Genomic DNA, 14,592 nt, shown 5'->3' with positions numbered 1-14,592 from the left:
TAGAAAGAATATGCGTTTGTTTTTCTCACGACCGTGTAAAGTTCTTCCCCAGGAAAGAAGCTGTGAGTGAGATGCTGGCTGGCAGGCAGCACTGGAAAGGGACACGACTTTCTGGACCCTCATCCTTCCCGCTCACTGGGGTGGACGTGGCGTGTGCCTGGCTGGGGGCAGGAGAGGAGGGGTGAAGCAAGTAAACACTCTAATTTTAAACTTGCACTGTAAAGCACTTTCAAAATAGTACTAGTGGAGCTTCATGTCAGACCCGAGTCTCCCTCTCTGCCCATCGCCGAGGGCCGTCGTGCTGGGCTGCGTGTGTCCTGCCCGGCCTAGCGGGTGCCGTTTTCTGAGAGGCAACGGCGGAGTTGCAGGCGAAGCCCCGGTGGGTGGGTGGGTCCGCGCGCTCTGCCACAACACTCGGGCCAGGACGCCGAGCCGCGAGCTCCGCGCCGGGCGTCGGGATCGCCGCCCCGCTGCCTGCGCGCAGCCTCACCACAAACCCCAGTTTGAAAGAAAACTTCAACGCGGCCGAAATGAACCTCCCCTCACCGTTGCAATCCTTCCTCCCCGGGCGGCAGCAAACGTGAGATTTATTAGGACAGCGGTGGGTGGTGGTGGAGGTGGAGGTGGTGGTGGTTGGGGCGGGGGGGAGCGGAGGACCGAGGGGCGTGGGTGTAAGGGGGGAGCCCCTCGCGGCACCCCGACCCTCGGGAGCGGCTGAGGGAGGCCGGGGCCGGCGGGCAGCGGGGCGACGAGGCCGGGCAGCGCGGGTGGGCGCGAGGGAGGGCGCGCGTCTCGGGGCCGCCGGGGCAGCACTTGTCCTGTAATCGATTGCCGAGCGCGCCGAGCGGCGGAGCGCGCCGAGCCGCGCGCGCGCACACGCACACTCAGGCCCACGCACGGGCGCCGGCGCGCCGCTCTGCCTGGTCCGCACGCGCGCGCGCCCCCCGCCCCGCGCCGCCGCCGCCGCCGCCGCCGCCGCCAGCCCGCCCTCCGCCCGCGGGGCGTCTGCGCGAGCTCGGCCGGCGGGGGAGATGTGCTCGGGCTCCGCCGGATCGGTTTCTCGGGGTTTGACCAGCTGTCCCGGGCTAACCCTGCTCCTCGCTGAAGATGGAGGAAGTAAAAACAGGATTACCCTTAGCTACAGAGCCACTGCCTTAGTTTCCACCACCCACTGCAGTGCACAAACACACGTTAGGCACAGGAAAGAAAGAAAGAGAGGACACACTAACAGTAAACACAAACAAAAGGGTGATGGGATTGTTTTACTGCATGCACTGCTGAGGTAAATCTCCGCTTGGCTTTTGCGTGGTGAAGATCAGCTCTTGTTTTATTTGTCTTCGGATTCATAGACGATATCTAAATATGTGTATGGTTTGCAGAAGGGGGGGGAGTGTTTTCAAAGTTAAGTGTGATTTTGTAGCATCGCGTTTTGCACTGTGCTGTGATCAAATGACTTGTTGCTGTTAACCAGTAATAATAGAGGTGCTTTTTTTTTTTTCTCTGGGAGGGGATGGGTTGTGGTTATGATTAGGGTAATGATTTTTATAAAGGACGCTCAGGGAATCGGGTCGAAGACGATGTCCTGTGCCTTAATTTATTGCCCCCTCCTTGGAGTCTGTGTCTGGGATGTTAATGGATTAATCAGTTCTCATCTCTAGCTCTCGTGGATTTGGACTTGTTTTGCTTTGTTTTAACTTGAATTCCGAGAAGAGAGATTGGATAGGCTAGAATAAATTGCAGCTGTCCAGATAGAAGGTTAAAAATCCAGATCCTGTTGGAATTAAGGGGGGGTGGTGGTGAAAAACTGGTATGACACATACAAAAAAGCAAGCAGTTAAATCACTTTGACAGGCTCCAGTATGGGTGAAAGAGAACTAAGATGATTATTAGCCCCCCCCCCTTTTTTTTTTTGCCAAAGGCCAAAAGCAGTCCTGTGAAGTTGGCCTAGGTTCCTTGCCGGTTCTGCCTGGCTGTCCCTCCTCTCTTAGCACCCCCTCCCTCTTCCTTTCAGTTTTCTTGTCTTAGCTTTTGGTCGATTCTTAAGGAACCGGTGGATCAAGTTTTTTCTCTTCTTGTTAATCGTGTTGCTGTAGCAGTGACTGACCTCTCTCTCTTTCTCTCTCTCTCTCTCTCTTTTTTTTTAAATTCCCCTTTCCTGAAAGTACGTGTGCCATTCCTGAGTGACTTTTCCTACTAGACCATCCCAAAGGGACGAGGGGGAGGGGTAGAAGGAGGAGGAGGAGGAGAAGGAGGAGGAGAGGGGGCTGTTCCTTCTCTCTCATTTCTTAGTTTTGTTTATCTGCCGTGCTGCTTGCTGGTTTGGGGCTTGGAATGACCCACCTGTAAAGGTTTTTCCTTCCTTCCTCCTCGCCTTGAACTCTGCAGGGGGCTTGGCTTGGAGAGTGCACGGGAGGGAGAAAAGGGTGAAACAAAAAACTTCTTTCTTTCTCTCGGTTCATCTTCAGCCGGACATTGTCACCTCCTCTCTGAGGGGTTAGAAGAAGCTGAGATCTCCCGACAGAGGCTGGAAATGGTGATGAATCTTTTTTAATCAAAGGACAATTTCTTTTGTATGTACATTTCGTTTCTCTTTCTCCTTTCTCTCTCTTTCCTTGTCTGAGGGTTAATAACCATTTCATTGATGGGACAGACTTCTTTTGCTTCTCCTGGACGTTTCTTTCTTTTTAATATGTGTGTGTTAAATGTGTACATTTTTAAAGAGATAAACTCATTTGTAAAATATCCGAAGAAACTGCTCCCCTTTTAACTTTACGAATCCCTTTTTTTAAAAGCCTTATGTAATCATAATTTGAAAGAATTTGATAACAGTACAGCAGGTTGAAATCTAAGTGCTGTGTAGTGGCTGAGTTGGGAATTTGATCTGATGATTCCATAAAGAAAGAAAAGTTTTTTTGGGGGGGAGGTGGGGGGTAGGGAGGGTGGTGGTGAAGAAGGGGAGGGGAGGGAGAAGGGAAGTGGTTTTGGAGACAAGAAGTGAAGCTGCCTGTTTTCCAGTAAGTAATGGAGAAATTCCAGGAGCCAGGGCTAAATATACTTGGCGATCAATACAGAAATGGCTCATTGTGAATAATTTAGCTGCTGGTGCAGCGAGAGTTTTGAAACTAAAGGCAAAAAGGACCAGGGCCAATGGGAAAAAGGAAAAAAAAAAAAAAGTGAAAATCTCCTCAGCACTTGTCAATTCCTAAACTTTTTGGTTCAAAGAAGAGTTAAGATGATTGATTTTCTCATTATGTGAATCAAAGCTAGGGGGTGTCATCTCACAGAGCTGACGTTTGTTTCTGAGAATTAAGTTCTGTTTTGTGTCACTGGTGCCTGAAAATATTCCCCAAACTTTTAAAAAAGTGATTCCCTTCTGCACAGACAGAAGTTTATGAAATTTTCAAATTCTAAATGCATTGAGTAGGCTCGGCATTTGTCTCCAGCCATGGTCTGGCAGGAAATTAAGGCTACATTGAACAGGTGCTTCACACAGAACTTGGAGTAGGCTAAAATGTCAATACAGGTCAGGGAGTAGTTGGCCAACTGCTGCAGAAATCTTAGAGACACCGTTGGGCACTAAGTTTTTTTGTTTTGTTTTGTTTTCTTATGTTTGTTTGTCCTCCCCTCCCCATTAGAACATGATGAACCAACTTGCAACAATTGTGAATAGAGCTATCTGTATACTGGGGAAGTCCTCAAACTGCAGTGTGATTGTGGGAAGTAGTAAATGGTAAAATACTTAAATCCCAGTCGAAATGGACAACTTGAAGCGCAGCCCTCTCACCTCTGTTTTCCTTTCAACCCAGTCAATTTTGACTAAGAGAGTCCTTTCTTGTTACAGCCCATCTCGCAGCACAGGTATCTGTCCTGTCCTATCTCCAGCAGGAATCAGATCATTTGCAGGAAGAGTTCAGTGACTTGCGAACAAGCACATTCCGTGCACTGTAGAGTGTTTCTTGGGCACAGGCTGTCGGTTGCAGCAGCAACATGGACTAGCTGGAGCTTCAAATAAGTTGGGGATTTAAAGGCAGGTTCTGAAAGGAATCATCGCTCTGAGAGTGTCGTCTCTTACTTTGCAGCACTGCACTTTGACTATGGAAACAGAGGCTATCGATGGCTATATAACATGTGAGTGTTTATTTTCCTCTTTGGTTGTTGGTAGTAAAGATAACTTCATATTACCTGTTTATGAATGGAGGAGTTGCAAGATGTTGAGAATTTTGCACTTTTGCTTCTATCTGTTCATGATTTCACCTTTAAATACATTTCAGAAAGTAAAGGAACAGGAAAAATAAAAAGGAAATCGAGAAATATACTTACTAGGGACAGTGTTTAAGCCAGTGGTAGCTTAGCGTATTAATACTTTCCTACTTAGTTTCTTTTTCATCTGTTGCAAATTTAGAATAAGCCAAATTACATATATATGTCTATATACACATATATATGTCAGTATGACATGTGCTAAATAAACATTACTTAGTAGGCCAGTTTTTCAAAATTCAATGTAAACAAAATTAGCTTCCCTAAACTTAGATTTTTATTATCCAGCTCTGTTCTCAAACTGATAACCAGTGTTTTGATAAATGCTCATTCAAAATATTATATGATTAGTAATTAAATTAGGTGTTTAAAAAATTTTTTTATCCTAACTGTAAGAGACTTTAGAACTCACCTACATCATTTCTCTTTATTTTACACGTAAGAGTAATGTGATAATAAAGTTTTGTTAGTTTTTTTATGGCAGACTGATTATGGTTATCATTTCATTCATTTATTGTATGTTTCTAGATGATATTTCCTTATAGTTTTTTTTTCTAAAAGGAGAAATATTGCTTAAAAGCACAGGTATTAAGCTTGACACTGTAGATATGGCAAAATTAGAAACTCGACTTATGGGACAATGAATAGAGACCAATTATTTTGTTTTTTGGAAACAGGTGACAATGAGCTTTCACCTGAAAGGGAGCACTCCGATATGGCAATTGACCTCACCTCAAGCACACCCAATGGACAACATGCCTCACCGAGTCACATGACAAGCAGTAAGTCTTCATTTTATGATTTTTTTTTTTCTGTTTCTCTGCGGCGGAGTTGAATTTGTTAGGTTTGTGTTCTTTCACATTGTGGTACAGCCACTGCTATAGATTTTGCTAAGGAAAGAGCAACAATACAGATTTATTCCTGCTTGTTCTAGTATCAAAACATGAGCCTGCTTACTAGTCTCAACTATCCCAGGGTAGCATTTGGGAGCTGGTGCTTACCTGTACCAGGTAAGAATTGCTAGGGTTTGCTGGTTATCGTTTTGTCTTGCCAGGTTTATGACTGGGTTTGTTATGGTTGTTGGCAAAAAGTGTGAATAGCTGTCGCTTCCAAAGAACTCTTCCTAGTAAAAAATTAATTTTATATTGCCTTGGTATTGAGCTAAACCATCAGTTGTAGTGTCGTAGCATTACTTACCTTTGAAAAAAGAAAAAAGTGAAAGTTTGTCTTCCAAAGCATTGGAAATGAAATGTAATTGATTTATGAAGCTCATTTACATCTATTTCTCTCACAAAATTGAAAGCATTGTGTTTGCGGTTGTCCAGCGAATAAAGTGAGGAAATTTGGAAGGATGTTTTAAGCTTGCAGTAATGGAAAGTTTGCCTACTTCTTTTGATAAAGTCTTTCAATGATGGAGCATACAGTGTTTGGTACAAAAAGCAGCTTACATGCTGTCATTGACATAAGACAAAATGCTTGTTTTAAAGTGTATTATTATTTTCTCTTAATAACAGGGTTTTAGTTCATTTATGAAATGGAAGTGCTCTGTTACTCTACTCAGTAGTAAATGGAAACCTTATTTCACTTTGTACTTTGAGTGTGTTTTTATATTCTCATATAGAAATGACATCTGATTTATGTGTAACAAATTTAATTTACAAGTTTTGTGTTTGAGAAATATGGGAAGGACACTTTCCCCTTTAAATTCTTTTGAGTATTTAATTACTAAAGAAAATGAAATAACTACTTAATGATGAGCATATCCATAAGCTAATTCTTATTATCTGAAGAGAAAAATTTCCCTTTCCTCATTCCTCTTACAGTCTAGAAAATTTATATTATAAAGCTACAAGTTTTGTCATTAGCAGACCACTGGACATAAGCAATGATATGTAGATTACTATTGAATGTGTCTTGTAATTCATTAACTTTAAGTAATTTTATCTACTGACTTGAAATTAAGATTGAACTACCTTGATTCATTTATTTAGAAGTCTTGTTGTTTTTTGCTAATGAGACACAGTTCCTAGGAAAATTTCATTCTTCAAGTAGTACTTGCAATTCTTTTATCCTTTAGGAGGGAGAAATGAATGAAGGCAGTGATTTTACACTGAATGATAGTGCTAATCTCTTAGATAACTTTAGATGTTTTTCTAAAGGCAAAGATAGATCTATATGCAATTTCTGTTAGTGAATTATCTAGCTGTTAGCTTTAGAAACATTGAGGATGTGTGGTAAGAGGGTAGCTGTTAGCATAGACCTCGCTGTCATCCTTTACCCAACAGAAGATCAGCAGGAAAATGCTATTTAGTTCATTAATTGCCTCCTTTATTTTTGAGCTGCTTTTTTTTTAAACATCTTTTTTCCAAGTACTTGTTTCAAATAAACAGTTCAGTCATTTTTTTTTTTAAACTGAACAATGCAAGATACAAGCACGGTTAATTTGAACAAACAAGAATTGTGTTTTTGAAGTCCAGACTTTTCTCACCCAACAACAGTAAACTTCTGTTTGTTAAAGAGATTTGTTTAGTTTTGTTTTGTTTAACTTACTGGCCTGTGGCAATTCCATGTTAGTACAGCTTTTGGCTAAGCAGCATATGTTTTCAGATTCCTTTCCAAAGAGTTGCAGGTTAAATATTTTGGCTCTGACTTCAGAGTTGTCCGTTGCATCCTTTATGTAGCCTCTATTTACAGTATCTAGGTTACCCACTTAGGTGTTAGATGGAGAAGATACCCATTTTTCCTCTCTGTGAGATCTAGGAGAATATCAGCATTTTAGATTGCCAAAGCAAAGAGAGCTAGAGAGGGATTCTTGTCTGTTAATTAGAGCAGAGACCCAGAATCAGTCATTCAGGTGTTCCTCCTGTTACTTGCAATAATTTTTATGTGCGACCTGTCAAATCACCTGTGTTTGAGATCACTGGTCTTCTCTGTTCCTTTGTATGCACTGCTAACTTTGTAAAGGAAAACAATCCATTTATTTCATGCTTTGAAAACGTTATCTTCAAACGCACCTCTTGGAGGACTGGTGCTTCTAAAAGCAGGTAGCAAAAGCGGGGCGAAAGTACGAAAGGCCAGAGTAAATGTGAAAACATTTATAACCAGACCCTCCAGAAGCAGTAAGGAGAGAACAGGAGAATGTATGTAAGGAGGAAAGTTATTTTTAAGCAGTTTGGAAAAGAAATAAACTTTTAGCTTTTATGAGTATCATCAAGTTACCAATAAGGTATGATAGCCCACTTATTTGGCTTTAGGAAAGTGGGCAGTATTATTGCTTTAAGGTTCTAGTCATTTGCTTAGGTTATTTGGTGACAGTGCTGAGATGCAGGGTATCTGTACAACTTGCTGCCAGCTATTGTATAAAAAACGGTGACAGCAGCTATCATGATGTGACAATTGCTAGAAGAGAGAACAGGCGACTTGGGAGAGAACTCAAAAATGTTATAATGCCTGACAGTCTTAGTTTGTAAAATTCAGTATAGAAAATCACCTTAACAAGAAGAAAGAGATATTACTGATCCTGAACATTGCATAAAGACTCCTTCCTATGTTTTATAATGAATCTTCATTGAGAATGTTAGACTTGTTCTTCTGGAAAAGGAATCTCTTTGATAAGAAGATGGGCATGGTTGCCTGAGATCATTAGTGTACATATTGAGTCTGCTGACAATCTTCGGTGTCAGGGATGACAGTATATGCCTTGATGGCTACTGGAAATACACACTGTTAAGTGACTTTAAAAATAGAATCTGGAAGTTAAGAATCTGAGACAGACGACTCAGACAGAACAATGTGAAAATAATCCATATTGTATTTAGGCTCATCAGTTGAAATTTACTTGTGAGATTCCTTCTGTTTCTGTGTTGCTTTGTTTCCAATGCTTGCACAGTTGTTTCAGTGTCAGTTTCAAATAACCCCGCACCTGCAGCTGACTCTACTGAAAAATTTTGAAGGTTCCTAAACTTGTGGTTAATTTTGTGTTTCTTATCATCTCCTTTATAATGCCAGTAAGTAAGTTTTCTGTGCTGGTAGTTACTTAAATGGTATAAAAATATTCACACATCCCACCACAAAATTTGCTTCTATTACTTTAAAACTTTTAAGTGGAGCAACTGTGCAGTCAGTACTATTTATCAGTCAGTTTGATAGCCAGGTGACTTGTATGGAATTGGAGGAAGGAGTAAGTCTAGTTTTACAAGGCTATGACCAATAATCAGGTCAGGGAATCTAGTTTATTGTCTTCGGAAAGCTCCATTTATTATTATTATTTTTTTCTTAGCAAACTTTTAGTTGTAGAATCTGGTGTGACAAATTTATGTTTTTTTTTTTCCCTGGTTCCTACGTGGGAATTGAGACTTAAGGGAATCTGTTTACTTATCTGCAGAGCTGGTAATGACATTAGCAAGATAGAGGCATAAAAATTTGAGAGTGCATTTGTGGATTGTCAGATAACCCGTGTCTCTGTAGTATCATCTCAGGGTGTCTGCCATTTCTACGACTGACCCATGTTTTACAAACAAAAGCAGTATTACAGATATAAAAGAGTGCTATTATGAGGGTGGAGTGATATCAGATCATCTTGTCAAGCAGGTGCTCTAAAATGCTTTTTCAAATATAGCTTATACTATGGGTCTCACCAGAATTCTGAGTTGTCTTCTATGGCTTAGTTTGGCTGTCACCCTTGGTTGGAGTTCCAGAGGACACGCCCTAATATAACACCAGATGGCCTTAATGCAAAATCCTGTTCCCTTTTGAATCATGATAGCTGTGTTTGAGTACATACTGAAGTACTTTATATTTTGTTCTTACTTGTTAGAAACAACATTTTTTAAAATGTCTGATTTGATTTCCTTACAGCTATCAGAGGTGCTGCCCTGAGTCTGTAGCAAAGCAAAAACAAGAAAACTAAAGGGACTATATACTTACACATGATCAGCAACCGGAGAGCTGCCTTCTCTTCTTTGCACCTCTCCTTCATTCCCACTGCCCCAAGTGTTTAGACCATGTAGAAGGGAGAACTAAGTTTTATCACTGAAAGCAAAATCATAACATAAATCCTTTAGTACCTTTATTTTTGCCTAAACCTGTGTTTCCTGCTTTTCTTTCTTTTTTTTTAATGTAACATGATCGATTGATTGGATGCTATTGGAGCCTTCCGTTTAGCCACAGTGAATTCAGATCCCTAGAGCCCATGCTCTTTCCTCACTTTTCATGTGTTGATATATTTTGAATATTGATATATTTTGCTTGTCAGATGCAAGATCAATAGCAGATACAGATTCCCAAAATGAGTTGGAGTGTGTTGTTCTTCTTTCCTTCTTTCCTTTTATATTTGTTTATATAAAATAAAGATATTGATCTGGTTGTATTTTCCTTTCATGAAGTAATTGAGACTCAGGATATCTGTTTTAGATGAGGTTTTTTTCAGGAACTGTTTTCCATGTTGTGCGTGTTGGAAGAGCGTGTTTTGTTGAGTGTACGTAGGATTTTCAGCACCTAGGCTCTGTTATTACCCCAGTTTCCTTATTCTGTAGAATGCAGTTAAGCAGTAGCCACCCGGGTGCAGAGTTGTTTGAATTTAAATGAGGAAATGTATGTCAAACGTTAGCACAACTTCTGGCACATATTGAGACCCAATAAGTAATCACTGGTGATATTACTCAGAGCCATCAAGTTACTTTTTCATGGACCCGTGACTCATAAGAAAAAGGCTGTTTTTCGAATTGAGATCTGTTTTTGGTTTTTCCTGTTTATTACATTGATCTATGGGACACAGCCAGGGATTTCTGATAATTTAAGGTGAAAAGTATAAGAAAATATGTTCTATTATTTAAAGTATGAAGTTGTTTTTTGTTTGTTTGAGAAAAGCATTGCTTACCATTGGTGTTACAAAAATACTGACCCTTAAGAATGGAAAAAGAAAATATTTTTTCTAATAACGTAACTTACTGGTGTTGAGAATCAGTTTTGTCTTTGAAAGTCCCGCCTAAAATTGAATCTCCTGGTGCTGGCATTGTGTTAAGGTTTGAGATGGCATCGCTTATCACAGTACCAGTTCAATGGTCGGCTGCCCTATTGCCCATCCAGTTTCCTACTGTTGTATCTGGGGAAGTAGTGGAGAGTGGCCCAGGTACCTGGGTCCCTGCTATCATGATAGAGGACTAGACGAAGTTCCTGGCTCCTGGCTATAGCTTAACCGAGACTTGGCTGTTGAACAGCCATTTGGAGAGTCAAATAGCAAGTAGAAGATCTCTTTCTCTGTGTCTCTCCTTCTCAATGTCACTCTTTCAAATAAGTAAATAAATCTTTTTTTAAGAATGAGAAAATGCAATCTCCTTGGATGGCTTGGATAAATTCTCTGAAGACACCTAATAAAGATGTAGACCTGATTCTTGCTAATTGTGCATGTGCAAGTAACAGTTTAGGTGTTTTAAACTCGATGTAGCTTGAAATATAATTACTTATATTCATTTGACCCTTAGCTGTCTCATTCTACTTGATTACTTCAACAAATATTTGTGGTCTGCTTGCTATGTGCCAGGTGTTGTAAAGTGGATCTGAAGGTGAATACTATAGCATCCTTCTGCTCCAATAGTGTGAGAATAGACATTGAAACATTGTATTGTAGTGAGTTCAGTGCCTTGATTATTGTGGGGGATTTCCTGAAGGGAAAGACTGCCTTACCTGGGGCTTATTAAATGAATAGGATTTAGGGGAAAGGTAGAAGAAAAAAAAATTTTTTTAAGTTAATGATATACCCACAATGAGAGGTGAGAAACGATGTGCAATATTCTTGGAAATACAAGCCGATTTGTGTTTCTAGGGTGTGAAGTTGAAGTCTAGGAATCTGATGCTGGAGATGACTCCTGGCAGTTAATCAGGCAAGATGGGAAATCTGGATGAGACGAAAGTTGGCTTTCATTTTGAAGGAGCCAAGGGTTTAATCAAAGCAGGTGAATTCAAGCCTTTTTAAATTTAGTTTTTATTTGTTTACTTGAGAAGCAAAAAGGCACAGAGAGCTTCCGTTTGCCAATTCACTCCCTAAATGTCCTCAAAAGCACTTCAGGGTCATATGCGTGGCAGGAAGCTCATCACTAGAGCCATCACCACTGCTGGCCAGGGTCTACACTAACAGGAAACTGGAGTCAGAGCTGGAACCAAGTGTTGAGTGTATGTACTCCATTGGAGGATGCCGGCATCTGCACCCAGCATCCTAACAACTACTAAATGTATACCCCATGCTTTATGTCTTGATTTACTAATCGTAATGTGGGAAAGGACGTTTGTGGATTGCAACAGTCTATAAGGATGGTGCATGCTTGGGTACTATTTAACATCTTAAAGTGGCAGAGCTTGGATGTTGGAGTTATGCAGGATGTTCCCCAAATTAATGGGCTGATGTTATGGACTCCAGTAACAAAGATAGGAAATACTTGGACAGATTTCCAGGAAAAGAGTTTAGTATCATTTTGGATTCAAGATGTAAAGCTCCCAGTGGCGTAGAATTTGGAAGAAAATAGCAATCGGGTATAGGTTCATGTGGATACATTAGATTGAAGTGTGCATTTTCCTAAGGGGTGATAGCTAAATGTAGTCAGTAATTTGGATTATTTTGCTCCTATATTGATCAATGGTCTCATATTTCTTTAAAAACCCAACCTTAATTTTTAGCATTTGATCAGTGGTGTTACATCCCTTGTTGCTCCATTAGATCAAAAGTCTGTACAGAAGAAGTATGTGGGCGCAAGATTAATATTGTTTTTTTCATTGGCAGTCTCAGGAGTTTATTAATTAGTGTGATTGACTCAATAGTATTTAAACACATTTTATTCCTCTCTAAAATTCAGTGGTATATTTATTGCTAACAGTGGGGATTTTTACCACACTAATAGTCAAATAAATTAACACTGTAATCTGGAGCCTTTCTGAAAACTTTGAGATCTTGAGACATGGCTTATATAATTTTGGTATTTACTTAAATGCCAAATGATTTGGTATATACTTCAATAAATAAGTGTATTTATACATGTATTTGTGTGTAAATATATATATGCGCGCACACACACACACACACACATATATATATATATCCTGTGGGTAAAATTATATAGAGGAGAAAGTGTGCTAGAGAAAACATCTTAATTAATGTTCTTACTGTTTTGAAGCATTTATTATAAAATTCCATCTTAAAAATATGAACTCTGATTACCCAAGACACCATGGAATTTCAAATGAATGTTAATGATGAAAATACTTCTTCTGAGATTTCCTGTGTGTGGAGATTCAGGATTCAGGAATCTCCCTAGAGAGATATCTTTCATCCTTTAATCACTGATTCAATGAACATTTACTTTGATACACTGTGGGTTTTGGGGTTCCAAAATATGTTTGGGTGTTTTGATGAGAAGGATATTAACTGTGGTGATCCAAATGAATTGACTTTTTATTTGACATGACAATGCAGCCTATCCCAAGTAAACAGGAATGATGTGCTCACCATAATTGATATCTACTTTAAATGAATTTATTGCTTTTTACATTTTGCCTCTCAAGTTTGTCAAAAGTGTGTAAGTTGCAAAGATACATAGTGAGACCAAGACGGGATGGCAAACAGATACTCATTTTTCATCAGAAAAAATACAGAATTTGGTCCTCATCCTTGCGAGTATTGGATCCCTGTCCCATTGGTGACTCCTATTTACATGAGCTTACAAAATTGATATTTAAAGGCAAAGTGCTGATATATGTCTATACCTTGATTAAAAATTGAGTAAACACACACACACACACACAAAGTTAAGAAAAGAAAGAACAGAGAAAACTCCAGCCAGCATTAGATATGGATCACTCTAGTTGGCTTGATTAGAGCTCTTTGTTCTTGTGTACTGACCTATGTGGGTAATCAGCGAACGCCATTTAGTGGGCAAGGAATCTGAAAAAAAGGAGTGAGTTATATAACCCAAATGTTTAATAGCATCACTCTAAGAGAGCCTAATACATTCAATATCATATTAGAGATAGATAGCATTGCCATTCCTGGGCTGAACTTTTTTTGTGCAAGTCCTTCTCTTGAGTGGACATGGATTTAGATTCCTTAGATCCAGGAACAACTAAAATACTTGTAGGGATTCCTTATCGCTTTCTTCCCTCTGCTTATTTACCTTTTTTTTTTTTTTAAGATTTTGAAAGTCATTTTTTTTATACAGAGAGGCAGTGTCTGACAGAGAATTACAGAGATCTTCTATTTGCTGCTTCACTCTCCAAATGGCTGCAAAGACTGGTTGAACCAGGTTAAAGTCAGGAATCAGTAACACTGTCTGGGTCTTCTACACGGGTGGCAGGGGCTTAAACTCTTTGCCCATCTTCCACTGGGGGATTTGCATGGAGCTGGATAGGTAGTGGAGCAGCGGGGACACAAACGGCACCCATATGGGATTCCAATGTCAGGGATTGTGACTTTATCTCCTGTGCCGCCAATGCTCGCTCATTGCAACCAGTTCTTCCTGACTTGAGAGCCATTCATTTTCTTTAGTGTGATGTATACTTCGGCATTAGTTTTGCTAAGTGTTGATTTTATAGTTTGATTCTATCAACATAATTTTGCAATGGCTATAAATGATACCTTGACTACTAAAATCATAAATTCAAACTTAAGTTCACAGAAATGTTGACGTGTTCTAAGATCGTAAGTTTAAGATGCCTGAAAATGTATTTTAGATAGAGATGGAAAATAGTGTTGCTGCCTGAGAAGAAAGGTAGCAGGAAATCTAGAGGAGCTTATAGTTACCAGGTCAGAGGTAAAAATACCACATGAGCTTGATGAAATCAGTGTAGTCATCTGACAATAGTAAATGAGATTTCATAGCAAAATTATATTATCTCAGGAAAGATAACTTAATTGCTGGATATTAATAACAATATTTATCCAACCCATATTAGCCTATTTGGGGGCATAAATTGATAGGAAAGAGTTAATCAGAGATTTCCCAAATGTGAATCTTTGAAGATAATAGGCGTATCTTATTTGTATTTTCATCCCCAGCATGCAACATGCATTGTAGGAACCTGGTACACTTTAGTTGAGTGAATGAACTACTTACGATAAGTATGTTATGTATGACTACTTAAATAATATGCTCTGTTCTATTTAAAGCAATTTGGAAACTTACTTTTTTAGTTACAAAAACAATCCCTATAGCCCTACTTGTGCTTTTCTGCGTATGGATGTATGTTCATTTTTATAATGTCTTTTATAACATCTTACTCTTGAAAAAAAAAATTGTAATTCAGTCTCAAAAATATGATCTCTAAGTTTCTAAGCAGTTCTTTAAA

General features: G+C 39.7%; 1 protein-coding gene across 5 annotated transcripts in view; it reads left to right on the top strand.

The window, feature by feature from the left end:
• The first annotated feature begins 238 nt into the window (after window positions 1-238).
• The window catches only part of IKZF2 (IKAROS family zinc finger 2), a 152,296-nt gene continuing 137,942 nt past the window's right edge, over window positions 239-14,592 (top strand). For 2 of the 5 annotated variants that reach the window (XM_040986446.1, XM_040986445.1), the window contains exons 1-3: window positions 239-580; window positions 4,080-4,128; window positions 4,938-5,042. In XM_040986446.1, the coding sequence (XP_040842380.1) occupies window positions 254-580; window positions 4,080-4,128; window positions 4,938-5,042 (481 nt within the window). In that variant the 5' untranslated portion in view covers window positions 239-253. Of the gene's footprint in view, window positions 581-1,098; window positions 1,283-1,914; window positions 2,571-4,079; window positions 4,129-4,937; window positions 5,043-14,592 lie in introns of those variants that run through there. The other 3 variants (XM_040986450.1, XM_040986448.1, XM_040986449.1) reach the window with 3 other exon arrangements.

This window comes from Ochotona curzoniae, unplaced genomic scaffold (genome assembly GCF_017591425.1).
Source record: "Ochotona curzoniae isolate NIBS_2020 unplaced genomic scaffold, NIBS_Ocur_1.0 contig_4514, whole genome shotgun sequence".
Classification (NCBI taxonomy): Eukaryota; Metazoa; Chordata; class Mammalia; order Lagomorpha; family Ochotonidae; genus Ochotona; species Ochotona curzoniae.
The sequence above is the reverse complement of the archived record's forward strand: the minus strand, read 5'-3'. Positions and strand labels throughout refer to the sequence as shown.